The 27,284-nt window shown below is 41.7% G+C and overlaps 2 protein-coding genes across 6 annotated transcripts in view; both read right to left on the bottom strand.

The window, feature by feature from the left end:
* Positions 1 to 9,646, bottom strand: part of AUH (AU RNA binding methylglutaconyl-CoA hydratase) — a 154,177-nt gene extending 144,531 nt beyond the window's left edge. For 2 of the 5 annotated variants that reach the window (XM_081065307.1, XM_081065308.1), the window contains exon 1: positions 9,305 to 9,646. In XM_081065307.1, the coding sequence (XP_080921433.1) occupies positions 9,305 to 9,557 (253 nt within the window). In that variant the 5' untranslated portion in view covers positions 9,558 to 9,646. Of the gene's footprint in view, positions 1 to 8,435; positions 9,161 to 9,304 lie in introns of those variants that run through there. The other 3 variants (XM_081065306.1, XM_081065309.1, XM_081065310.1) reach the window with 3 other exon arrangements.
* Positions 9,647 to 9,797: 151 nt separating this feature from the next.
* On the bottom strand, positions 9,798 to 27,133 carry LOC308504712 (cytochrome c oxidase subunit 6C-like; the record flags this gene model as incomplete). The annotated part of the gene is made up of 2 exons (XM_081065901.1): positions 9,798 to 9,953; positions 26,897 to 27,133. 2 exons carry the CDS (start codon positions 27,131 to 27,133, stop codon positions 9,798 to 9,800), a joined length of 393 nt encoding a protein of 130 aa, XP_080922027.1.
* Between the last annotated feature and the right edge of the window lie 151 nt (positions 27,134 to 27,284).

Genomic DNA, 27,284 nt, shown 5'->3' with positions numbered 1-27,284 from the left:
AACAGTATTTAGAAACCAAGAACTGGGCATTGGACAGAGCTAAGAAATACACACACACACACACACACACAACAACAACAACAACAACAACAACATACGTATGGTTTTTAGATTTATTAAAAATCGTAAGTTTGTCCTGATAACTCCAATTATAATCCAACATAACAGGATTCTTCCTCACCTTCCTCAGTCCTATATTTGTATTTTCCCTCTTCCACCATAATGAAAAGACTGGCTCCCAAGAGCAACATATTTTTTCATTTGTTCTATCCTACAATAAAAACAAAATATATTCCAAATTATTATGTCCAACACTGCGAACAATAGACCTACTAAATAAATTTCAAGATTCTTTTTGAGTTACATTTCTTAATTAATCTAAATGATAGCAATTTATTCAAAATAATAATACAATGTACTGGGTGCTTATAGCTCATGGAAAAGGGAAATGAATGACAGTAACGTTACAAGGGATGGAAGGAAGAAATGAGAATACTAATTTATACTTTTACTAGCATGAAGTTACCACTTTATTTGAAGTGTTGCTATTTGAAAATGGATTTGGATTAGTTATAAACATATATTGCGAACACCAGGGCAACCAATAAAAATAACATTTTTTAAGTATAATCGATGTGCTAAGAGAGAGCAGAAAATAGGCAGAAAAAGAGTAGAAGCCAAAAATAAAAGAAACCAAAACCAAGGACAATGAATAGAAAACAGTTACAAATATGGTTCATAATAATACAACTATTTCAATAACCACTTTAAGTATAAATGGTCTAAATATACAAATTGAAAAACAGAGACTGTCAGAGTGGACAAAATACAAGAACCAATTATGTGTTGTGTATGAGAATCTACATTAAACATAAAGACACAGACAGACTGGTTAAAAGTAAAGGGATGGAAAAAGATAAACCATGCTGACACTAACAAAAGAAAACCTGGGGCCAGCCTGGTAGCTCAGGCGGTTGGAGCTCCGTGATCCTAACACCGAAGGCTGCCAGATCAATCCCCACATGGGCCAGTGGGCTCTCAACCACAAGGTTGCCGGTTCAATTCCTCGAGTCCCGCAAGATGGTGGGCAGCGCTCCCTGCAACTAAGATTGAACAGGGCACCTTGAGCTGAGCTGCCGCTGAGCTCCCGATGGCTCAGTTGGTTGGAGCGCCTCCTCTCAACCACAAGGTTCCCAGTTCGACCACGGCAAGAGATGGTGGGCTGTGCCCCCTGCAACTAGAAACGGCAACTGGACCTGGACTAAGACTGAAAGGACAAAAACTTGACTTGGAAAAGTCCTGGAAATACACAGTTCCCCAATAATGCCCTGTTCTTCCCCTTCCCTAATAATAATTTTTATAAAAAGTATACATCTTTAAAAAAAGAAAAGGAAAGGAAACCTGGAATAGCTACATTAATTTCAAAGAAAGCAGATTTCAGAACAAGGAACAGTCTCAGAGATAAAAGGGGGCATTAAATAATGCTAGAGGAGTCATTTCTCCCACAAAACGTAATAATTCATAATGCAAATGCACCTAATAATAGACCATCAAATTACATGAGTTAAAAACTGTTAGAATTGCAAGGAGAAACACAAGAATCCACTATCGTAGTTGATGATTTCAACACACCTCTATCAGTTACTGGCAGATCCAGCATGCAGAAAATCAGGTAAGGGTATAATTGAACTGAAAACTGCCAGCAGTCAATTAAATCTAACTGATTGCTAAATCTAATTGAATATAAAATACTTCATCCAACAACATCAGAACAACAACATTCCTCCCTAGCTCATATAGAATATGCTTTGTTCACGAAGACAAACCACATTCTGGGCCAACACACACCATAACAAATTTTAAACGATATAAATAATATTGCAATTTGCTCTTAGATCACAATGGAAATAAACTAGAAATCAGTAACAGAAAGACAGCTAGAAAATCACAAAATACTTGGAGATTAAATAAGGTACTTCTAAATAACATACAGGTAAAAGAAGAAATCTCAAGAATAATTTAGAGTATTTCTAAATAAATGAAAATACAACTTATCAAAATTTGTGGAATACGGCAAAAGCAGTGCTTAGAGGAAATTTTACAGCATCGAATGCACAAATTAAGAAATGTCTACAACTGATCATCTAAGTTTCCATCTTAAGAAACAAGAACAAAAGCAAATTAAACCTAAAATAAGGGGGGGGGAGTGAAAATCAACAAAAAACAATAAAATTTAAAATCGGAAATAAGTAGGAAAAAAATAATCAACAGTTGGTTCTTTAAAAAGATCAGAAAATTGACAATCCTCTAACCAGGCCAACCATGAAAAAAAGAGAGACTACAAATTATTATTATCAGAAATGAAAGAAGGGGGCCGGCCCGGTTAGAGCTCCATGCTCCTAACTCCAAAAGGCTGCCGGTTCGATTCCCACATGGGCTAGTGGGCTCTCAATCACAAGATGGCCAGTTCAACTCCTCAAGCCCCGCAAGGGATGGTGGGCTCCGCTCCCTGCAACTAGATTGAACAGGGCACCTTGAGCTGATCTGCCTCCTGGATGGCTCAGTTGGTTGGAGCGGGCTCTCAACCACCAGACTGCCAGTTCAATCCCTCAACTCCCGCAAGGGATGGTGGGCTGTGCCCCCTGCAACTAGAAAACAGCAACTGGACCTGGAGCTGAGCTGCGCCCTCCACAACGAAGACTGAAAGGACAAGAACTTGAAGCTGAACGGCACCCTCCACAACTAAGACTGAAAGGACAACAACTTAACTTGGAAAAAAGGCCTGGAAGTACACACTGTTCCCCAATGAAGTCCTGTTCCCCTTCCCCAATAAAATCTTAAAAAGAAAAGAAATGAAAGAAGGGTCATCACTACTGAATCCTATATCATATGCACAATAAAAGAATATTATAAACAACTCTATGCCCATAAATTTGACAATTTAGATGGAATGGGCCAATTCTTTGAAAGACACAATACACCAGAACTCACACTAGAAATAAATTGAATAGGCCTATATCAATTAAAGAAATTGAATCAATAATAAGCTTCTACATCAGATGCTTTTACAGGTGAACATTAAAAAGTAAAGTGATATAATTCCTCTACAATCTCTTCCAGGAAATAGAAGCTGAAGGAGCATTTGTAGTTCATTCTATGAAGCCAGTATTACTCTCATACCAAAACCAGAGACATCACAAGAACAGAAAACTGAAGACCACTATCTCTCATGAACATAGAGGCAAAAATCTTCAACAAAATATTAGCAGATCAAATCCAGCAATGTATAAAAATAATTATACTCCAAAAGCAAGTGGGATTTATTCCAGGTACGCAAGACTGGTTCAATACTTGAAAATATGTTAATGTAATCCATCACATCAACAGGTTAAACAAAAAAAGTCATACGATCACCTCAAGTGCAGAAAAAGCACTTGACAAAATTCCAAATGAGAAAACAGACTATGAATAGATGGAAACTTCTTCAATCTGATAAAGAGCATCTACAAAACCCATAGCTAACAACATACTTAATGGTGAAAGACTGAATGCTTCCCCCTCAAGAACAGGAACAAAACAAGGATTCTGGTCTTGATGCTTTTGTTAAACATTATATAATGGAGGTTCCAACCAGAGAGATTATACAAGAGAAAGAAATAAAGGACAGCCAGATTGGAAAAGAAGTAAAATTACCTGTATTTACAAATGTCATGATCTGTATATAGTAAATATTAAGAAATCCACTAAAAACTTATGAGAAAAAATAAGTAACTTCAGCAAAGTTGCACGATACAATATCAACATACAATAACTGTATTACTATACAATAGCAATGAACAATCTGAAAAGAAACAACTCCATTTACGACAGCATCCAAAAAGAGTAGTAAATTTAACAAATGAAGTGCAAGCCTTGTACACTGAAAACTATTAGTACACTGTTAAATAGAAAAATATTCCACGTTCACTGACAGGAAAACTTAACATTGTTAAGATGGCAATTTTCCCCAATTGATGCACCTATTCAATGCAATCCCTACCAAAATCCCAGTTGAGTTTCTTGGAGAAATCCACAAGGTAATCCTACAATCCATGTGGTAATGCAAGAGTCTATAATAGAGAAAACACTCTTAAAAAAGAACAGAAGTTGGAGAACTCACACAAGCCAAATCAAACGTTACTACAAAGCTAGAGTAATCAAACAGTATGTATGGTACTAGCATCAAGACAGACATGTAGATAAATGGGACAGAACTGAAAGTCCAGAAATAAACTCTTATTTATGGTCAATTAATTTTCAACAAGGGCACCAACACAATTCAGTGGTGAAAAAACAGTCTTTTCAAGAAATAATGCTGGTTGGAGCGGCCGGATGGCTCAGTTGGTTCAAGCACCAACCCTGAACAAGGTTGCCCGTTCAATTCCCACATGGGATGGTGGGCTGTGCCCTCTACAACTAAAGACTGAAAACAGTGACTGGACCTGGAGCTGAGCTGCGCCCTCCACAACTAGACTGAAGGACAACTACTTGGAGCTGATGGGCCCTGCAGAAACACACTATTTCCCAATATTCCCCAATAAAATTTATTGAAAAAACAAAAAAGAAAGAATGCTGGGTGCTCGCTTCGGCAGCACATATACTAAAATTGGAACGATACAGAGAAGATTAGCATGGCCCCTATGCAAGGATGACATGCAAATTCGTGAAGCGTTCCGTAATTTTTTTTAGTGGCTACCAGAGGGTAAGTGGGGAGGAGGGTGGTAGATGAGGGTAAAGGGGAATCATATATATGGTGATGGAAAGAGAACTGACTGGGTGGTGAACACACAATGTGATATATAGATGATGTATTACAGAATTATGCACCTGAAATCTATGTAACTTTACTAACAATTGTCACCCCAATAAACTTTAATTTAAAAAAAAAGAAAGAAAGATATAATGCTGGGACTCTGGATATCCACAAGCAAAAGAATGAAGTTAAACTCTTACCTCACACCATATACAAAAACTGACTCAAAATGGATCACAGAAACAAATATAAGAGCTAAAACCATAAAACTTTTAGAAGAAAACAGGTATAAATCTTTGTGACCTTAGATTAGACAATTTTCTTAGATATGAACCAAAAGCACAGCAACAAAAGAAATACGTAAATTGAACCACATCAAAATTAAAAATTTACATTCTTCAAAACACACCATTAAGAAAGTGAAAAGACTCACAATAATTGAAAAAAATTAAATTTTTAAAAAAGTAAAAAGATAAGCCCACGCAATAGGAGAAAATATTTGCAAATCAAGTATCTGATCAGGGATTTGCATGCAGAATGTACAAAAGAACTCTTTCAATTCAACAAAAAAAAGGGCAAACAACCCAATTAAAAAATAGGCAAAGGTATGAAGAAGACATTTCTCTAAAAAAGATATACACATGGTCAATATGCACAAGAAGATACTCAAAATCATTAACCATTAGGCAAATTCAAATCAAAGCCACAATGAGATACCACTTCCCAAGCACCAGGATGAGTAGAATCAAAAACACGAACAATAACAAGTACTGGTCAGGATGTGAAGAAATTGGAGCCCTCATACCTTACTGATGGGAATGTAAATTGCTACAGCCACTTTGGAAAAGTTCCATAGTCCCTCAAACTGTTAATCATAAAATTATCATATGACTCAGAAACTCCACTCCAAAGTGGAAATGAAAACAGATGTTTGCAAATTTTCTACATGAATATCCTGAGCAGCATTGTTCACAACAACCAAAAATTGGCAACGACCCAAATATACATCAATGACGAGTAGGTAAAATGTAGTCTATCCATACAATGGAATATTATTCAGTCATAAAAAGAAATGAAGTACTTACTATACATGCTACAACATAGATGAACCTTGAAAACACGATGCTGAGTGAAGGAAGCCACCAACGACCACATATTATTTGTTTTATATGAAATGTTCAGAGTAGAGAATTCTATTGAGGACTGCTAAAGATAATAAAGTTTCTTTTTGCATTGATAAAAATGTTCTAGGGGGTGGCTGGATGGCTCAGTTGGTTAGAGCGCAAGCTCTGAGCAACAGGGTTGCCAGTTCGATTCCCACATGGGCCAGTGAGCTGTGCCCTCCACAGCTAGATTGAAGACAGCGAGCTGCCGCGGAGCTGCCAGATGGGCAGCCGGATGGCTCAGTGGATTTGAGCACAAGCTCTTAACAAGGTTGCCGGTTTAATTCCCACATGGGATGGTGGGCTGCGCCCCCAGCAAGTAAACATTGAAAACGGCGACTGGACTTGGAGCTGAGCTGCGCCCTCCACAACTAGATTCAAGGACAACAACTTGGAGCTGATGGGCCCGGAGAAACACAAAACATTCTGGTTCCAATATTCCCCAATAAAAATAATTTAAAAAAAAAACAAAAAGTTCTAAAATTGGATTGTGGTGATGGTTACACAGCTTTGTAAATACACTAAAAACAATTGTACATTTTGATTTTTATGGCATGTGACTAATACCTCAATAAAAGATTAAAAATAATTCAAATGCCATAAAATATACGATAAAATATTTTTAAAACATGAAAAAAAAACCATAGAAGGAATCAACCTGTTAAAAAATGGAAAGCAGTAGGTATAAGAAGACCAGCTCGTCTGTGCCGAGTCCACTGAGAGACGATGTTGGCTTGGACAAAAGTGGTACCGGTAAAGAAGAACCCAGAGGGAAGCGGAAAGGTTTCAGACTCCTGGGAAGACTGGATTATCTAGATGCGAACAAGGAGGAAGGAGCGGGTATCAAGGCTCATCTGCATTATGCATTCACTTGTTGCTCTACTTCTGCCAGCAGTTGTTCCGACAAGGTTCACAAAGGTGATCTGTGAAATGGGTCATAATTACGAGAAGCTTGCCAGACTGGGGGAAGCGGAAGGGAGAGGTCATTCCAGCTCCACGCAAAGCAGGCAAAGGCAAAGCTAGGTGTGGCTGAAGGGCAATGGATGGACTGTGAAGGCCTGCCAGCTGTGAGGACCCGCAAGCCAACAAGGAGCCACGAGAGGTTTTTCACTGAGCAGAGAAGTAATTCTTGGCCTTGAGAAAAGGTAACCCCAGCACCAGTGTGAATAAACTGGGAAGGAGAATGACTGGAAACCAGCTGCCTTAAGGAGGCCATTGCCCAAGACCAAGAGAGACCTTTGTAAATAAACTATGACCAGGACTAAGCAGGCTGGACAACAATGCAAGAAAAAACCCACTCAGGGAACCTGGTTATGTACCGTGCCTCCACAACATATTACACAGAAAGAACCCAGATAACAGGGGAGGGCTGCAGTATTCTGCACTCACCCACCTCCTCCAGCCTAAGGAGGCCTACAGGGCAGGGAGCAGTTTGGGGCTCCTCTACCCCAGAGAGAGCTCATACTCCTTGCAGACTTCTCAGAGCCCCTTCTGGACTCGCCTCTATGAGAAGCAAAGGCACCAGGGCGACTCCTTCAGCTGCAGTATCCCTGACCTCATGGTTCTCTTTGCAATGCTTATTGCTGGTTTGGGAGTAAAGCAAAACAAAGCATACCTAGTCAGCTAAGTGTGCATTGTCATTCTTGCCCATCCTCAAAGGAAGCTGGGTCAATTTTCTTAGAAACCACAATGTACTAATACCTTATTTTTACAGATTATTTCAGGCAACTGAAAACATCTGAATTTATTAAATTGTCTTGTATGTTCTGATTTCTTCTCTTCGATTCTAATTTAAGGAATTTCCAGGTATTTTATGAAAATTTACTTTCTATTTGCATTCAAGTCATGAAGATGAAAAAAATACAGAACATGGTGCATATTACTAGCTGTACTTGCAATCCCTTTGTATCTAATGTACTGTTGACACACCTACCGGTATGTAATAGAAATTCCAAGGAGACTAAGCTTACCCAAAAGATGGTGGCATTCAAGGCTCTAATCACTCCAGTGCCAATCTACTTTCCAGCTGAATTTCTCAATATTCTGCCTGTCACGCCACACTACAGCCACACTTTCCTTCTATTTCCCAAAAACACCACCCATGTTCACACTGCATGCCTTGTCTTTGTCTGAAATAATAAACAAACAAATAACGAATGAAATAACTCATCATACTCCAGAGCACCCACTGTTAGCTAGATACTAGTAGGCAATTTACATTACTACCTAACCCTCCAAGCAGCCAGACAGCATTATTTTCCCTATTTTACACATGAGAAAGTGAGGCACAGAGAAGTTTGCCCAAGAACGCTGACTAATATCAAACGGCACTGTCTAGTAAAGGAACACTATGGAGCCTGTCTTATCTGGCAAGACCCTAACCTAACCCTCGGCAGCTTCCCTCGCAAGTCTTCCAATCTCATCAAGTCGCCCGTTACATGTTATTATAACGGGTTACTACAGTCCTTGGCGCAGCAAACCTTTTGTAAGCGAGCGCAGACGTCGTCCCCAGTGCCTTCCCCACTAGTGTCAGGAGATGGTGGGCCCTCCTCGGTGCAGTGTCCGGGTTCTTGGCGACTCGAGCAAGTTGAACGGCATACCAGATACTGGGGTAAAATGTCGTGGTGAAGGAGCTCTCCCGTATCACTGGGAGGCCTTTAAGGGCAGCGATGATGACAACTCATTTTGCACTTCTGCTTAAGAGGGGTGCTCAGTACCTGCACGTCCACATTAAAGGACCGGTCCCCTAGCCTGTACGGTTTCCCCCGGCGGCCGCAGGGAAAGGAAGGAGGCCTGGGGGCGTTCCCTCGGGCCGGCAGACCCCGTTTCTCCGCCCTCCCCAGCGCGCTGTGCCGCGGAGCGGGCGGCTCGTCCCGCGGGGCTGGCTCAGGGCAAGAGCCACATCCCGCACGTTGTGCGCAGAGCCCAGCGCGGCCACCGGAGGGTTACGAAACCCAAACGCTCAAAACCGCTTACCTGAAGTGCAATATTCCCCCAGAACTCACTCTCCAAGATAAGATGGGCAAGGGAACAAACTGCTCCGGCTGAACAGCTTTAAATGTAAGATTCTTCGGAATAGCACCGTGCATTCTGGGGCTTGGAAGATTCTAGCCTGCCACGTGAGACCAGCAACTACAGAGCAGGGAGAGGGCCTGGGAGCGCCCCGCGCACTCCGCGCCCCCGACTGGGCGCGTACCCTGGGCGCGGCGTGGGGGCCCGTGACCCACGCCCAGGCCCGCGGGCGCCGCACCCGCCAGCTGCCACGCCGCGCGGGGCGGGGCGGGCCCCACCGACCCCCGCCTCCCGACCCCCGCCTCAGACCCGCGGCCCACGGCGCCGCGCCACTGACCTCGGTTCTCCTCGTCCAGGTACCGCACCCGCAGCTCGTCCTCCGACTTCACCTCGGAGCTGTAGCCCCGCCGCAGCGCCGCCCCCTGGGCCGCGGGCGCCCAGCCCCGAGCCCACATCGCCGCGCTGACCCGCGGGCCCGCCAAGGACTGCAGCCTCCACCCAGGGACGAGCGGCGCACAGCAAGCGGCCACCAGGCGGGCGCGGCTGGCCTGCAAGGTGCCCCGTGCTCCAGCGGCCGCTGCCGCTGCCATGTTGTCTGTTTACGGCGGGCCTGCGGCTGCCGCCCCACCCCCGCCGTGCGCCAGCCACCGGGCACGCCAGGGCCCCGCCCCCAGCCTCGCTCTCGTCCAGGCCCCGCCCCGCCGGCTCACCTCCGCGCCCGGTGACCGTTCCAGCTTGGGCTTGCTCCCGCCACCCTTTCCTGGCACCGGTTGTAATGGCTTATCCAGCAAAGACAAGGACAAAGTAGTTTTCCAAGACTGTGGAGTACTTTAGGGGGACACGTTACATGACAGCTCCCCTGAGGGAGTCGCCTCCCCGCCCCCCTGGCCTATGCTCTGGGCTCCTGTGTTGGCTGCCAGGTGTACCGTCTTCAGGTTCGGCTGACAGTGCAGCAGCTCTGCAGGGGCCCCGGTTTGCTCAGGTACCTGAGAGCCACAGGTGACCGGTTAAGCTGGCCTTAGACATACCTGATGCTCACTATGTGGAGTTCAGGAAAGGGAGAGAACAGCCAATAACAGGGGTCCTCAGACCACTGACTGAAGCTGGTGAGATGGCCCCGCCTGGAATCAAAAGTGGTCCCAGTAAGACGCCATCATCTTCACGAAAGGGGCTCGGCCAACCCGGGTGACCAGAAGGCATTTAGAGCAGAAGGCTCTTTCCTCAACCAGAAACGCAACATGTCAACTTAGTGTTTCGGTGCTCATCAGAGCGCATTGTCTACACATAATGTTCTCCTCGCTGGCTCTTATCAAATCTCAACTAAGAAAAGCTGTGTTTAGGGATATTGTTTGAAAAATATGCTGCTCTGAGCATGCTCCCACTACCACACAAATTTCTGCCATTCAACACTGACTACGTTTTTGAGTCCTAAGCAAAACTCCCTTTGATGTTACACCCTCAGCTTTTCTCCAAAGTGGAAAGAAAAGCCAGTTTTGTTCCATGACTGCATCTGCTGTGGGTATGTTGTTGAGGGCACCTTCTGTTTGATCTTCTATAAAACGCCACTTCAGAAATTTCTTTTAAAGATTAGGACAAGGAAAAACTTTGCTTCCTCTTGTATCTTTTCCCTTTTCTGATAATCGTGTTCACTTTAACTGCTAGGAAACTCAGAATTTTATTTACCGCTCAACTGTTGCAATTATTGCAACTATTTAATTACTATTCACTTGTATTAGTTGCTACTTGTCTTAATATCTTTATGTTGGCTCATCGATAGATTGTAAATTCAAATAAAGGAGTAACAATAGATTGTAAATTCAAATAAAGGAGTAACAGAACGCCGGATACAGTGCTATTTAAAATATTAATAATATAACTTCAGAAAATACAAGTGATTGATTAGGACAACTGCAGAATGATAATCATTGATTGTTTGGGTTATATTAGAAATCAGTAAGAAGGACTGCCTATGGTTTTGATGGCCATACAGCCTGATTGCAAAACGCAATGTACAGAGACACTAGCTCCTTCCCTGACAGTTGTGACTCTGGTCCTTATTAAAAGCAGTCATGAAGACATCCCTAATGAAGAAAATTGATTCTTAAAACTTAATGTAAATAACAAACATCACCATGACCATTACAACTTGTCAGGAGTGACAACTAATAGGAGAATTGCCAAACATCAGGTCAGACAGACAGGGCTTTGGATCTCACCTCCATAGCTGCTTCACTTTGAGACATCCATAAATTACATAAATACTCTGTGCTTCCATTTTTTCATTTGTAAAGTAGCTGGTATGATATCTACTTCACCTCACAAATTCTTTAATTTCTTCATCTATGAAATGGGAAGGACTATATATATCCATGTTATAGGACTGATGAGATAATTGTGTAAAACACTTGGCACCAGGAAATGAGAACAGAATAGATCATAGTGTATACCATTTATCAACTTCTTAATTATTCCAAACATTTAGGTATGTTATTTTATTTAATATTCAGAATACTCTGATGTTGGTATTGTTTTCCCAATTTTGCAAATGAGGACACTGAGATTAAGTTACTTACCAAATTCTGCAGCTAATAAGTCATGAAGCTGGAATTTGAACATTGATATATCTAACTCCAACTCCCCATGTTCTTAATCACTGTTTTACATTACCTCTCAATAAATGTTAAGGTGTCCAATAAATTTTAATTCCCTTTAGTTCCTTTCTACTTTTCAGTAAAAGATGTGATCCAGGAGAAAAGAGTGTGAGCCAGGAACAATGAATATTAGTTTGGCAGCAGAAGTTGGGGCTGGTGTTTGTGATATTCAATACTATTACTATTACTACCATCTGTTTACTGGATTTGGGACTCTTGCTTCTAGCCAGCTCTCAGCTAACAGTCTTTTTGATCTGCCACACCTTTGACGTTTTCCTAATGCTTACTTCCATGTAATATTAAACTGGTGCAATACAGGATGACCAACACTGAGCTCCTGGAATACAGCCAGCCTGAATGGCAGAAGCCACCCCTCCTAGAACACAGCTCTGCACAGAACACATACCAGGGCGTAGGTGTCACTGGTAAAATGAAACGCCAACATTTTTTTTTTGCATGCATTTATTTTATTCTATTCACACTGTACAATTGTTAAACAACCTACAAAAAGTACAAAAGCCTAATCCATTTTCCAAAACCAGGTCAGAGCGAAGGTGCAAAAGAGGAACAGTACAGTAAGTGACAAGAAGTGTTTGGGTGCCAACTACAATAGAGAGACAAAATAACATAGCTAATACAATGTGAAGAATAAAGCAAAGCTCTGGGGGTTTTGAAAATATCGGAGTATATTTTAAAACTGCTTTGCCAGAAACAATCAGTGAGAAAGTAGTATATTAGTGTAATGACTGGGCCGCTGTATCAGAGACAGCCATGAATGGAACAGCTTGAACAAGAAAGAATGTTAACAGTTCAGCTTCAGTAAGACAGCTCTGCCATCTTAAACATGGGGTTCCATTTCTGGGTCTAAAATGGTTCCTCCTGGCCACCAACAATACTGAAAAGATGAGGGGAGTACCCAGTTCTATCACAGGGAAGACCTAGAAATGACTCATATTCCTAAGACTACAGGCCACACCCAGAAGCAAAAGAAGGCCTAAAAGTGTAACCCTGTGCAGGACAAACATATACCTCGCTACAATTCTATGACTGCATACAAAGGGATTACAGATATTTCAGAACACAATCTGCCACACTCTTTTGATTTTTCACTTTTAAGCTAAAACTTTTGTGAATCCTAAGATAAGAGTTCACAGTATGCTAGGTTTCACAATAGCCAGACTCAAACTGAAGGCTGTCTTTCCACATGAGCTCTCTGGGAGCACTGCTAATTTTGTCTTTAGAACTGAAGGATAAATGTGCGAAATTGTATTTATTAGGTTGAGAAAAAAACCCTCTCTAGCATCTTGGGGGTTTCCAGTAAGCTTCACCCCACGACATTGTCCCCAGAGAAGAAATATGGTGGAGGACACACTCTTTCACTCCGCCCTGAAGAGGCGTCCTTGACCAGACCCTGCACTCCACCCCCCTCACCAAGATTATGTAGGTCCATTGACTGCTACTGACCACGACCTCTTATGCCTTGAGTTCCTACAACCTATGAGGCAGAGAGTAGGTTTTGCATAGACAGGGAAACTGAGGCTTTGAATTACTGAGAATTATACAGCTATATGTTACAGAGCTGAGACTCAAACACTGGACTCCAAAATCTGCATTCTTAATTATTATCTGTATCTGTCTTCTACAGCCCAAATGACCATTAAGGCTTCACTATATCCATTCCCACCCTCACCTCCTGCTGTGGGGAATTTGATCAGTCCCCTCTTATCCTTTCATTTGGAAACACTATTCCCCACATTGGGTCCTCCGTCATCATGATTTCCCAGATACAGCCTGTCATGCAGGGGATCCTGCTCGCTGCGCCATTTGTCACACGGGGCGGCCTGCAGGGTCTCAGCTCCCGCTCCCCACATAAGAACACAGGACATGGTGAAGCCAAAAAGGAACAACAACGGGGCCATAGATAGGGGAGTCACACCACTATAGTCTCACTGGAGGCTGGATCCACACTGTCCGCAACCCTCACTGCTCTGCTTGCAGGCTCAGCCACCATCTTCTTGCTAGCCCCCATTTTCTGCTAGCATAGCCACGACAGTTATATTAGTGGCCAATGGCTCACTGGTTACAGCTGACGGCCAACTAACTGCAGATGATAGCCATCCATTCACAGTTGATGGCCATTTACTACCTGAGCCAGCACCTTTCTATGTGAGGCCGAGAGCCTGGAAACTGCTTTCTGGGGTTCTGTCCCCACACTCCACCGCTACAGGGTCTCGCCTCACAATCTATGCAACAAGCGTCTTCCACGAGGGGCCCTGTGCGAGGAGCCTGGAGGTGAATGCAATATCCTGGACACAACCAGGCTCTCTGGGCATAGCCAGGGTTTCTCAGTGCACCACCAGTACTTCTGGGCACAGCCAGACTTCCTGGGCTTCTAAGAGTACCACCAGTCTCCCCGGGCACAGCCAGGGCCTCTCAGGGCACTGCCACTCTCTCTGGGCCTCTCAGGGTACCGTGCTGGAACAACAGCAGCTCACAGTCAAGGTGCTTACATATTCTCTATGGCGGCCAGTCAAGTCATAAAAGCAAACATCTGCTAGTTCCACTACATGGTGGTATGTTCCCAAACAGTCAAGTAGTCCATTAAATTAGGGATGGAAGGCAATTCCCCATAGTCTATAGTCATTTTCCAGGGCTGTCCTGGGGGTGAGGGATGACCTTGACCTCACTCTCATCTCCCAAGGAGGACTCAGCAAGCGTTTCCTCCTGGAACTACAAGTCCTGCATCCGAACTGCCTCAGCAAGCACTTCCCAGCCCACAGGGCCGCAATGACCTTTGATTTCTCCAGCCTATGCTGGTTGGGGAACTATCCACATCTTCCCACCCTTCCCCCGGGGTCCAGCTATCCAGCAGCTGCTCCTCCGGGTCTTCCTGAGACCGAGTGTTCATACACACAAACTGCTCCACCGCCCTTCAGAGGGCTTTGGCCGACACCATACCCTGCTCGCTGTGCCATTTGTCACGCGGGGTGGCCTGCGGGGTCTCAGCTCCCACTCCCCACATAAGAATGCAGGATATGGCTAGGCCAAAAAGGAACACCCACGGAGCCATAGGTAGGGGAGTCATACCACTATGGTCTCACTGGAGGCTGGGTTCACACGACATGTGACTTGCTGTCCGCTTTGCTGCCAACTGACCGACTCTCCTCGACTCTCCTTCACTCTCCTCGGCTTCCCTCCCTAGCCACAGCAGTTATATCAGTGGCCAATGGCTCAACAGTTACAGCTGACCACCAACCAGCCACAGCTGACAGCCATCCACTATCCGAGCCAGCACCTCTCCACATGAGGCCGAGAGCCTGGAAACTGCTCTCTGGGGCTCTGTCCCCACACAGCCTCTTCCCACAGCCAACCCCACAGTTGCCAATTGCATGTGTGCGTACACACACACACACACACACACACACACACACGAGATTCTGAAGATACATGCTATCGTGGTCTAGGGATAGGAGAGTTGGAGACATTGGGCGATGATAGTTAAGGATATGTGGTTTCTTTTGGGAGCAATGAAGATGTTCTAAAATTGATTGTAGTGTTGATTGCACAAGTCAGCAAATATCCTAAAAACTATTGAATTGTGCATTTTAAATGGGTGCATTGTATGTTATGTGAATCATATCTCAATAAAAAGGGGGAAAGGGTTCCTTGAAGCTATAGCTGATTCAATATCTAAGACAGAGAAAATACAAGGGGAGTCCAGAATATCTTCATGCCAGAAAACAATGAGATGCTCAAAGACTGGTGGAGATATGAAAGGACACAGCTTGAAAGGGATCCCACTGGCCAAATGTGAGACAATTGGAGCTTCGAAAGGAATCATGCCAGTAATGATACTAACATCTAGAATTTTTTTTTTTTTATTGGGGAAGGGGAACAGAACTTTATTGGGGAACAGTGTATACTTCCAGGATTTTTCCAAATCAAGTTGTCCTTTCAATCGTAGTTGTGGAGGGTGCAGTTCAGCTCCAGGTTCAGTTGCCATTGTTAGTTGCAGGGGGCGCAGCCCACCATCCCTTGCGGGAGTCGAGGAGTTGAACAGCAACCTTGTGGTTGGGAGCCCACTGGCCCATGTGGGAATCGAACCGGCAGCCTTTGGTGTTAGGAGCACGGAGCTCCAACCATCGAAGCCACTGGGCCGGCCCCTAGAATTTTTCTTAAAGACAATAAACAATTAAGTGAATGGATGGCAGACGGTGGGATCGTTTTTCAGTGCTGGAGGGGGAGGATACAGATAAGGCAGGGGAGGTGCTAGAATGATTCAGGTGATAAGGGAATAGAGTCGGCAATATCAGTATAAATCATGTTTAGCTTAGTATACATACAGATGGTTACATGTAAAAATATTTAGATAAGTTTATATACACACATATATTCCTTTGCTCTCTCAGCTGAGATGACCTAGAAGAAATGACACCCTGTAGCAATGAGCACTTAGTACCCGGATCTTGGTTTCTAATATCATTCTTCGTAAAAGTCGTCCTTGGAGAAACGGCTGATTCTAGGACTGGGACAATATAAGAAATAGACAAGGTGAGCCTTAGGGATGTTGTAGTGCCAGAAGGTAAGAAAGTGTTCAAAGAACCCATATGATGGGAGTATGTCAACCAGTCACAGAAACCCAATGAAAGAGCCCCCAGGAGCAAAATATGGAACAAATTAAACAATAAATAAATAATAAAGTAATATAGGGTTACAACTCAAAGCAGAAGATAAATATCCATGAATCCATACTGATATAAATACGAGTAGATGATTGAATAAATAACAGAGAGACAAATCTCCCAAACAGAAGGATTCTAATTTACGTACACACTTTGCTCTCAAGGAGGGGAAGCCTAACTCTCCATGGCTGCATGTAGCGAATGCCTTCACAGAGTACAGGATGGAAAGGGGGATAGAAAGTCTAATTTTACAATGTAGAAACCTGACAGACACCATGTCAACCAGGTGATCAAGGTCAATATCCACAGTGATAAGCCATGTTGCTGTATCCTTGATATGATGTGATGAGAACAACACTTTCCCTCTGTGGTCTTCCTCCCAAAAACCATAACCACAGTTTAATTATGATAAAAATATATATGTATATATCAGACAAATCCCAACTGAGGGACATTCTACAAAATGTCTGACCAGTATCTCTTAAAACTGTGAAAGTCATCAAAAACAAGTCTGAGAAACTGTCATAGCCAAGAGGATCCTAAGGAAATATAACAACTAAATGTAATGTGGGATCCTGAAACCGAAAATGAACATTAGGTAAAAATTAAGGGACTCCAAGTAAAAAATGGACGTTAGTTAATAATAATGTGTCAATATATGGATTTGTTTAGATTTCTTTTTCCTTCAGGGTATAAAAAATGTAGTTCTTTTTTCTTCTGGTCTCCATGTTTCTGATGAGAAACGAATTATCATTTGTTGTTGTTCCCTGCATAAAGTGTGTCATTTCTCTGACTACTTTTAAGATTCTCTCTTTGTCTTTCACATTTTGCAGTTTGACTATCATGTGCCTTGGTGTGGCTTTCTTCATATTTATATTTGGGGTTCTGTGAGTAACTTGAATTTATATCTTTCCCTAATCTTTTGACTTTGGGCCTTTTTTTTTTTTCAAATACTTATTTTTGCCCCATTCTCTTTCTCTTTTTCTTGGATTCCAGTTACAAGTATGTTAAACCTTTTGATATTTTATCCTAATTCTAGAATCTGTGGCTCTGTTCATATTTTTCAGTTTTTTATCTCTATGTTTTAGATTTGATAGTTTCTATGGATTTATCTGCCAGTTACTGACTTTTTCTTCTTTCCTTTCCAATCTGCTGTTAAGCCCATCCAGTGAATTTTTTAAATTTCAGAGTTGTATTTTTCAGTTCCATAATTTTCTGTTTGGTTCTTTGAGTAGTTTCTATTGCTCAGATTTTTTTATTTAATCATTCATTTTGAGCATATTTCCATTTGAGCATACACAGAAGACAAAGAACAAAATTATTTCCTTTTACTTTTAAAGCTCAGACTGTATATTCAAAGATGAAGATAATTTTTACCTGAACTATTTGTTCTCCTCTTTATTATTCATGATTTTTTTAGCCTAACACATTCTATATGCATTGTTGTTTAAATATACATAAATACATATATGTAGTTAAGTAAAAATTTAAAGTTTTAACTTCCACTGTTTAAAATAAATTAACGTTATCAATGTAGTATAAAAGGCAATACATCTCACATAAGTTTACCATCTTAACTGAAGCTTTGCAGAAAGCAAATATATATCATAGTGTGATTGATCATTTTGTAATCTGCCTTTATTTATGCATTTTAATCACCAAATATTTCAGGTGACAATGTTATTCATTAATTTAATATTAGTAACAGGTCTTAAAGTCAGTTAAGGATCTCAAAAATTATATTTACAATGTAATATAATCATTGTTGATTTTAAAAATCAAAGAGATGATGTTTAAATATCACATGCAGGTAGCAGAACTGAGATAACTAAGTTAAAATAATTTGCACTATTATTTGGCATTTGGAAGAACCAGTCCTATTATAAAACAGCACTTATCTTTAATTTAGTTAAATACATATATATATATATATATTTTTTTTTTCAAGCCTTAAAATACTTTGTGTAAAAAATGATCACTTATCTGACCCATAAGTACAATAGAGGAAATTTAAAGAGTTTAAAATAATGAGATTAGAGAAAAGACACACTTTTCTATTTTTGAACCCAGAATCACCAAACTGGTATAATTTGTCCAAGCATTCATATAAAATAGGAATGTTACTCATGCAGTTCTTAGTGCAGTTTGTAATCCTCTGCGTTTACCAGCCAAATTTTAGAGCTTATTTAACTTATCCTTAATAGTATTGACTTTGTAAAGTTATTTTTTCCTGCATTTTGGTTTATTTAGTTATGCAGCTATTTGGTCATTGTTATGGGCCTTTTGTAAGAGAAGGGCTTATGTTCTGTTTTTGTCCTCTGGCCTATTTTAAATTGGTACATCTTAAATCTGTATGGGCCAGGTGAGTCAGAGGAACTTCCTGTGCCCCCATTCTTGGAGAAGAGGGGAGGCAGAAGGACACCCTGTCCCTCCCACCCCTCTCCCTACCCCCTGCCATGCCAGCCAAGTCCCCTAACCCTTCCTGCACTTGACAGCCTAGCTATCCAGTGTGTCTCTGCAACTTTCTGTGCGTGAGTGGGTGCCGTTACTGGAGAGCGGTGGCTGTATTCCTGCAGGAGTGACCCTGGCATTGCAGCTCAGGTGGGACAGCAACTGCTAACCCTGAGTTTGTAACCACGGTGTTGAGACCGTTTTCCTTTACTCTTTATAATATCTGCCTGTAACCTGACTGTCATCACTGGCTCAGCTTATCTTCTCTAATAATTCAATTTTTTCCTTGACAGCTGAAAGACTTCCTTCATCAGATAGCTGTTAAAACAGCTTTGTTGCTTAAAGAAATGTGTCTTTATTTGTATCTTCTTATCAAAGAACTTGTTCCTGAGTGTCCTAAGCTTTCTGGAACCCAATTTGCTATTTTCCATGAGATGAATGTGTTCTTGTTCAATTAGCATATTTACTTTCTGAATTACTTGACCATTACTGCCTGTTATATGGCTCCAGATATTTTCTTTAAGGTGTGAATTGGCCCATATCCTACCATTGTTTCTAAATGTTTTGATTTTTAGTTACATTTTTCTACCTCATTGCCATCAGTTTCTCAGTTTACAGTCCGCCAATTTGCAGCCCAAATACTTATCGCACTTGATACGTTTAAGAATCAGTGTCAGATGTGTTGTCAATGATGGGTCTTCAACCGTACCTTAAATTGAGAAAATTTGATCCATTTCCCCCAAACTTTGATAGTGGTCTTCAAATGGCAGGTGAGGGAGCAGGGCTTCCAGGCAACCCGGTGGGGTTGCTTTTGTTTTTGTCCTCTGGTACTTCTTAAATCTGTATAACAAAAAACTTAGCACTTTAGTTCCACTTCTATCAATAAGCCAAGCCACAGAGGCCCAGGTGCCCAATGGCTTTCCGTAAGGTCCTCCCTGCCTCCAAGCTTTGTCAGATGCCAGCGGTTCCCTTTCAGGGATGTTGTAGCTTTGCCCTAGGTTCTGGTTTGGCCTGCTATGTGGTACACCTCTTCATTTATAGTAGAGAGCCTGGGTCCCCCCAAGTCTGGATTGGGGTACATCTAACCTATTGCACTAGTAGTTGTCCGTGTTTCTCTTAGTTTCCGGTCATTGTCTCAGTTCCTTATAATGCCCAATAGGTACTGTCAGAGGCCCGCAGGCGTGTGTGTGTGTGTGTGTGTGTGTGTGTGTGTGTGTGTATAACTGGTGTCTATTTAGAATCAGAGCAGGCCACATTTTTAGCCACAAAGCTTACTTGCTAATGTGAAACAGAGACTAGAAAGCATAGTTATCAAAAGTAGTGACCTGCAGCCAAAGGGAAGGGACTGGTGGAGGGAGGACGAAGGGCTTGCACAGGTCCTTGTTCAAGGTTCCCAGATCTTCCTGTAACACCACTGAGGGATTGCCAGAGGTTAAAATATGTATCCTCAGGAAAGGCTAGGTAATACTTCAGTGACAAACAATGCCATTTCCTTTATAATGACTTTTAAAGCAACACAATTTACTGCTGTCTGTCCAATATAGGCTTGTGGGAGGTCGGGGGCTGTACTTCATTTAGGCATCGCTTGGGGACCCAGATCAACAGAGGCTCCATGATGTTATGGTATCGACATCACAAGTGGCTGGGTCTACTGTGCACGAGCACCAGGCTGGCCCAGGCGGGACGGTCAGCACAGGTGATTAGAAGTTACCCCGAAGTACCTCCTTCCTTCTGCTCACGTTCCATCAGCCAGCTCTACTCACCTGGCCACTACTGCACTAACTTCAAGAATTTGGGAGAGGGTAATTCTCCAGGCGTCAGAAAGTGGAGGGAACCTGATACTGGTGATCATTAGTAATGTCTAATTCTGCTCTATTTGCTTCATTAATGTGCACATGTGTGCACGCACATGTGTGTATGTTCATGTAAGCTATGAGCATCACATTTTACCCCTAAATATTTTGTTGTTACCTCTATAAAATAGGACTATTTCCCCATTGTCTGCAGTATTGCAATGTGACTTATAGACATTATGACATTTCAATTTTTAAAAAAGAAACTTTATAATCACACAATCATTATCATACCTAACAAAATTAATAATTCCCCAGTATCGCTAACATCAATTCATAGTTCAGTTTTCCAATTGTCTTAAAATCTGCCATTTTGTGTATGTACCTGGACCCAATCAAGGAATGTACATTACATTTTTATGTCTAATATAATCTCTCTTAATAAAACATAGTTCCCTCTGTACCCCTGGGACAAATTTATGTGAGCCCTTTTTATATGACCTTAACTTTCTGAAGGGAGGGTTATACTGTACATATACCGAATGCTAAATACAGTTACATGGTCAAATGTCCCAGCTCCCGATTTTATCTGTTTCCTTGTGGAGCTATTTCACCTGCTCTTTTACCCTCTATTTATCCATAAACTGAAGGCAGATAGAAGGGCTTTGTTCAACTCAGGTTCACTGTTTCAGACAAGGGCACTTCCTAAGAGAGGACATCACGTTCACATTGTTCCTCAGAGGGAGAGGCCACTCACTGTCTGACTGCCGACTGGTAACTGACTGTTACCAGTGACAAGGTAACACCAGGGGCACCAAGCCCTTCCACTGAAGACCACATGTCCTCCTTTCGAACCAGTTACCTGTGCAGTGACTTTTTGCCACCATGTCAGTTCCCCACCAACCCTCAAAGAAAAACATTTTAAAAAGCAATATTCACTTCCGTTTGCATCTCTCCCCAGCAGTGACATTCTAATAAATATAGAGAAGCAATGAAAATTAAGCAAGTCAAGGTAGAAAACTGGCTGCCTGAATGTGTAATATTAGCGAGTGGAAAAGTCCAAATTTGATTTAAAATGCCTCTCCTTCCAGTTTTCTGATGGGGTTGTGGTCTGGCTTCTGTTCTGTTCATCCCGTCTGCCTTCTCCCTGATCCTGAAGGGGACTTCTTCAGGGTACTGTCCCAGGTGCTGTCCTTTTTGCCCCTGAAAAACCAGCTTCAGAAGATATTATCCACATCCATGGCTTTAAGTGCCGCCTCTATGCTGGCAAGCCACAAATCTCAGTGTATTCATCAGGTTTCTCTGGAGAAACAGAACCAATAGGGTGTGTGTGTGTGTGTGTGTGTGTGTGTGGAGAGAGAGAGAGAGAGAGAGAGAGAGAGAGAGGTTTGTTATAAGGAGTGGCCCACATGACCGTGGAGGCTGAGCAGTCCCAAGATCTGTATCTGCAAAGCCAGAGATCCAGTCTGAGTCCAAAGGTGTGAGAACCAGGGGAGCTCAGGGAATAATTCCCAGGCTGAGGACAGGAGACCACATCCCAGTTCAGCAGTTAGGCGGAAAGCGAAGTTTCCCCTCCTCCACCTTTTTGGTCTAGTCGGGGCCTCAGTGGACTGGACAATGCAATGCACACTGAGGAAGGCATCTGCTTTACTCAGTCTGCAGGTTCAGTGCTATCCTCATCTGGAAAGACCCGCACAGATACACCCAGAAATAATGTCTGGCCAAATACCTGAGCACTCTGCCATCCAGGCAAGCTGACACAAAATTAAGCACCACGTTCAGCACTCCCAACCACTCGGGTAATATGCTGACTTCTCCATCCTCAACATGTGGACACTGATGTAAAGCCATCACAAAACTTAATTCACTTGCCACTCACTTCTTTCCAAGAATAGCTCCTTGAAATTGTATACAACTACTCAGTAGCCTTTTCAGTGAGCACTTCAACATATCAAATGGAGTATCTAATGATAAATGTCTCATACACTGTTCACATCCAAATATATCAAGCCCATTCAGCAAATATACGAAGTTGAATAATTAAGTTTGCGAACTCATCCTAAAAAAAGTGCTACATACCTCACTGCTGAATATCACTACAGTCACCTTCCAAGTACCCCCCTTGGGAAGCTATGCACTGATGCCAGTGCCTAGTCCACCCTTAAAAGCAATTTGGAACTCTTTTTCTGGAATGGCCATCAGAGCTGTTGTCGTATTACCCTTCATGTCCTGAATGTCATCAAATGTCTTTCTTTCAATATTTCCTTTATCTTTTGGCAAAGAAAGAAGTCATTGGGGGCCAGATCAGGTGAGCAGGGAAGGTGTTCTAATACAGTTATTTGTTTACAGGCTAAAAACTCCCTCAGAGACAGTGCCAGGTGAGCTGGTGCATTGTCGTGATGCAAGAGCCGTGAATTGTTGGTGAAAAGTTCAGGTCATTTAACTTTTTCATGCAGCCTTTTCAGCACTTCCAAATAGTAAACTTGGTTAACTGTTTTGTCCAGTTGGTACAAATTCATAATGAATAATCCCTCTGATATCAAAAAACGTTAGCAACATTGTTGCAACAAATTTGCGACGTAATTGTTAGACCTCGTATGTTGAGCATGTGTGTGTCCATCTTCCATAGGACCTTAGGAGACATTGATGGAGGGAACATGATGGCTGCTTTTAGGGAGCACGCAGTCTAGATGGGTTGGACACCTAAACAAGCAGTATTTTGTACAATGTGAAAAGCAGTGTAATAATAGTGAGTAAAGCATAGCAGAAACACCATTGAGAAGGGGTTCATAAGTGTGGTGGAATCTGAGCTGGACCTGCAGAAAGTGAAGGAGCTTGTCCGATAGAAGTCAGGGTTTCCAGCAGAAGAAACTTCATACACAGAGTCCAGAGTTGTGCAAAGTGGAGACCAGAACTCAGTGGCTGGAGAATAGACTGGAAGACAGTGGCAATGGACAGTTGGGGGGTGGCAGAGAGACGATTCTAAAGAGCCTTCCACGCATGTAAGGGAGTTTGGCCTGTGCCTCTTATATCAGAGGTCCCCAAACTTTTGCATTTCTTTTATCAGGAAAAGAAAATTAATAGCTGGCATAAGATTGTTGAACTTTTTTTTCCTAGGTGAAAAACCAAACTACTATCTTCAGCAATTTGACATTATTGTATACAAGGAACAACACCAAGAATGGAGAAAAGTCATAATTTTCTACTAAAAAAAAGTTGAATACATTTACCTTTAAGAAAAACTCAGTATATTCTCCATTTTTCGCAAATTTCACCAAAACACAGTTTGGGGGGGAGGCTCTCCTATAGATCATATTTCTCAAACTTCAATGAGAATATGTGAATCACCTAAGGACCTTTTTAGAATGCAAACATTATGGTTGGGGCTTGAGATTTTTGTGGTTCTAGAAACTTCTGTCAGGTTCTTGCTCCTGGAGCCCAGAACACACTTTGAGTAGTAAAACTGTCTACATAGCGAGAAAGCAGAGGATTGACTTGATAGCATTCATATTTTTAAAAAATTAAACCAGAAAGCTGTGTGTAAAATTGGTTGCAAATGAATTGCGACTGCAGTAAATTACACAATAAAAGTTCTGCAGATATATATCCTGTGGGTTATGACAAATCACTTTAACTTCACTTTCTCTGGTCTTCTGACTCATTGCAGGAATTACTCAAATGGTAAGAACACTTCAAAGATTCACAAGAATGGTACTCTTTGAATTTACTATATGTGTCTCCTCCTGACTTAATACTTCAGTCTTAGTATAGAAATGGAATGTTTGTGGAATTCTTATAAGTTGTGTGTTTCCAGAACAGAACATGTACAGCCAAAAATAAAATGACTTAAAAATAGTGACAATCAAATCAGCAGTAGTTGATTTGGTGCCATCTTTTCTCAGGGACTTGAGCAATTGTTGAGGTCTGTACATGGAGAACAGATTGTTCCATGCGAGGCTTATCAGAAGTTAATGCCAAACCAGATGTTCTTGAAGCTTCTGTTACCATGATAGACAAGCTGTTCTAATTTTATAGAAAAACAAATATGTAGTAATAAATTATCACACCCACCTTAATGGTTTCATAAGGATTCCTTAGTAAACATTCATAAAAGGGGACAAGAAGTTTAAAAATGTACTGTTTAAAATAATTGATATTTTTACCACATCAGAAGCTTATGACATAGTGAGCAATAGCAGATGATGAATCCTATGAATATCTTTCAAATATTGGGAAGGCTGCTGGAACCCAAGACAGAAAATAGCAAAATAGAATAACTTTGGGGTCAGTTGTAATTTTAGAGAAGGTCTAAGTTCCCAGACCAGACTGTGTTCTTTAAAAAGATGAATCCAGAGATGTTCCCCACAAAAACTTCAGCAGGTGATTGTTTCCACAGTGCCTATTTGCACACCAGCCCTCAGAGGACTTACAACTTTTAAAGGAGCCTTGTATTCTTTGGCCTTATGTTCCACAGGGCGTATCCGGTCCCTGGAACCAACACCAGTCTGATGGACTCAAAGCCTCACGTCATGTAGTTCCCACTGCCTGCTTCAACCTTGCTCGGTGTGCAGTCTTTCCCTGCCCACTGAAGAAAGTCAGGCAGGCTCAAGACTTTCTGGCTGTCTTTTTGGACTAGAAAAGTCGTAGGCACCTTAATCATCAAACCCAGCTTTAGTACCAAAATATCGTATAGGTGTCAAAATTAGTTCAGAACTGGAAAATATCAATAAGGCTATGTTACCTACTAAAACCCAGGCTGTTGAAAAGAAATAGGGGGAGAATAAATAGGGCTATGTGTATATTGTTACAATTCAGAAACATCTCAGAGCTTTGGAGTGAAGTCCTAAAACACGCCTTTTTAAAATTAGAAAGAAATTTCCCATTAGTTCATCAGGATATGAAAATCTATTACCCTTCTATCTCTGAGCCCTCTCACACAAGCAGTCTTTCAGCAGTGTCATGATACCCAGGAAGTTTACAGGATTATCCTCTGTGATGCAGTGAGCATATTGACATTTCTTTTTACATTTGTTTGTCTGAAAATAAGATACATTAAGCTTTAGTAGTATTTAATGTTTTAACTGGTTTTAGTTCATGTATTCTCTGTCTTTTTTCTGTGTCTCTCTCTGACTTGGTGGATGGATAGGTAGGTGGATGGATGGAGGGATGGATGGATAAATAGATGATAGATAGATAGATAGATAGATAGATAGATAGATAGATAGATAGATAGACAAATAGATAGATAGATACTCTTTTTTTATAGCTATGGCTGTGAGATAAAAAACAAAAGTTGGAAATCTCTGGTCTAAAATACTAGGACATATTTGTTTTGCATTTTTCGAACATGGTCAGGTTACTTAGTTTATTCAAGGTGTCCTTAAGGGGTACTATTTCAGAGGACTCATTTTTATCTTTTTTTTTAAAAATTATTTTTCATTGAAATGTAACATTATATTAGTTTTAGGTGTACAGCATGACAACTAATGTTTAGATTGACAGATAATGAACACCCACAGTATGTAATAGATATTATCTAATCTATAAGATGAGTGCCTTGAAAACTTAGTTCTAATTCTCTTATATCAGAATTTATGTTGAATAATGCTATTTGAATGGTGGCCACCTGTTTCACTGGAGAAAAGATACACAGTATAAGATATCATGTGATTAATACCAGGGCAGGTAAGTGCTATATAAATTCAAAGCAGAAAGAACACCAGGATTTGGGGGATGAAGAAAATCTTCACAGAGTGGGGAGGACCAGAACCGTTTATCAGGCCGAAGCCCAATACCAACAAGCAGAGGGGTGAACTTAACTAGGGGGACTAATGCTGCCCTGCTCCTCTTCCCTTGCCCCCGAGAGCCCCTGAAGCCTCTTCGTGGGACCCCAAGGCTCCTGGGAGAACGGCTGACATCAGTGGTACGAAGTCATGGCTTCCCACTGCTTTGACTGTGACCTATAGTAAGATCTGTTTTACACTGTACACAGAATCATATAGAAGGATAAAATTCCACAAAATTAGTTATACATGTAATGAATGGTTGGTTTCCATTAAATCAATGGAATGACCCATTATGGTTGTAACCCACAGTTCAGAATTCACAGGTGGAAGGAGACAAGCCTGAAAAAATTCGTATATCAGCTGAAATGTGGAGGGCTTACATTCCAGACGAGGGATTTGGGCCTTTATTACTTTACTTTTTATATTTTAAAATTTTTTTACTGTCTACGACATTTGTTTATTTATCAAGAGAAACTATCCCTTAGCCCAAATATCCATGTTTCATAGTTCAGGAACACAGGTCAGTGACAAACTTCCAAAGAAGTCAATTCAAAGAAATTCTTTACACTCCAAAACCACTTTGGATTCTGAAAGATACCAGCCTTCCTCATCTCCTCAAAATCTTTCATGGAATCATAATTTCTGTAGAAATCTGCATACACCTTCTCCCTTGGTTCAGCCACAGCAAACTTATAGAAAGCTGCAACCCCCAGAGAAACAATGACTGATCCGACAATATGAAATCGCAGACGCTTGGCCAGAAGACCACACATCTGAGGTTTCGCCAAAGCACTGGAAGACATGGTAGCTATATTCTCCCTTAATACCAACGTCCTTCGGGATTCCTTTATTATGTATTAACGAGAGGGTCTACTGAGGTTTTTAAAGGGCAAGTGATGTGATTTGATGTGGGCTTTTGGGAGGTCAATCTGCACCAGTGAAAATGATGACATA

Source organism: Rhinolophus hipposideros, assembly GCF_964194185.1.
Source record: "Rhinolophus hipposideros genome assembly, chromosome: 11".
In the NCBI taxonomy this organism is placed as follows: Eukaryota; Metazoa; Chordata; class Mammalia; order Chiroptera; family Rhinolophidae; genus Rhinolophus; species Rhinolophus hipposideros.
The sequence above is the reverse complement of the archived record's forward strand: the minus strand, read 5'-3'. Positions and strand labels throughout refer to the sequence as shown.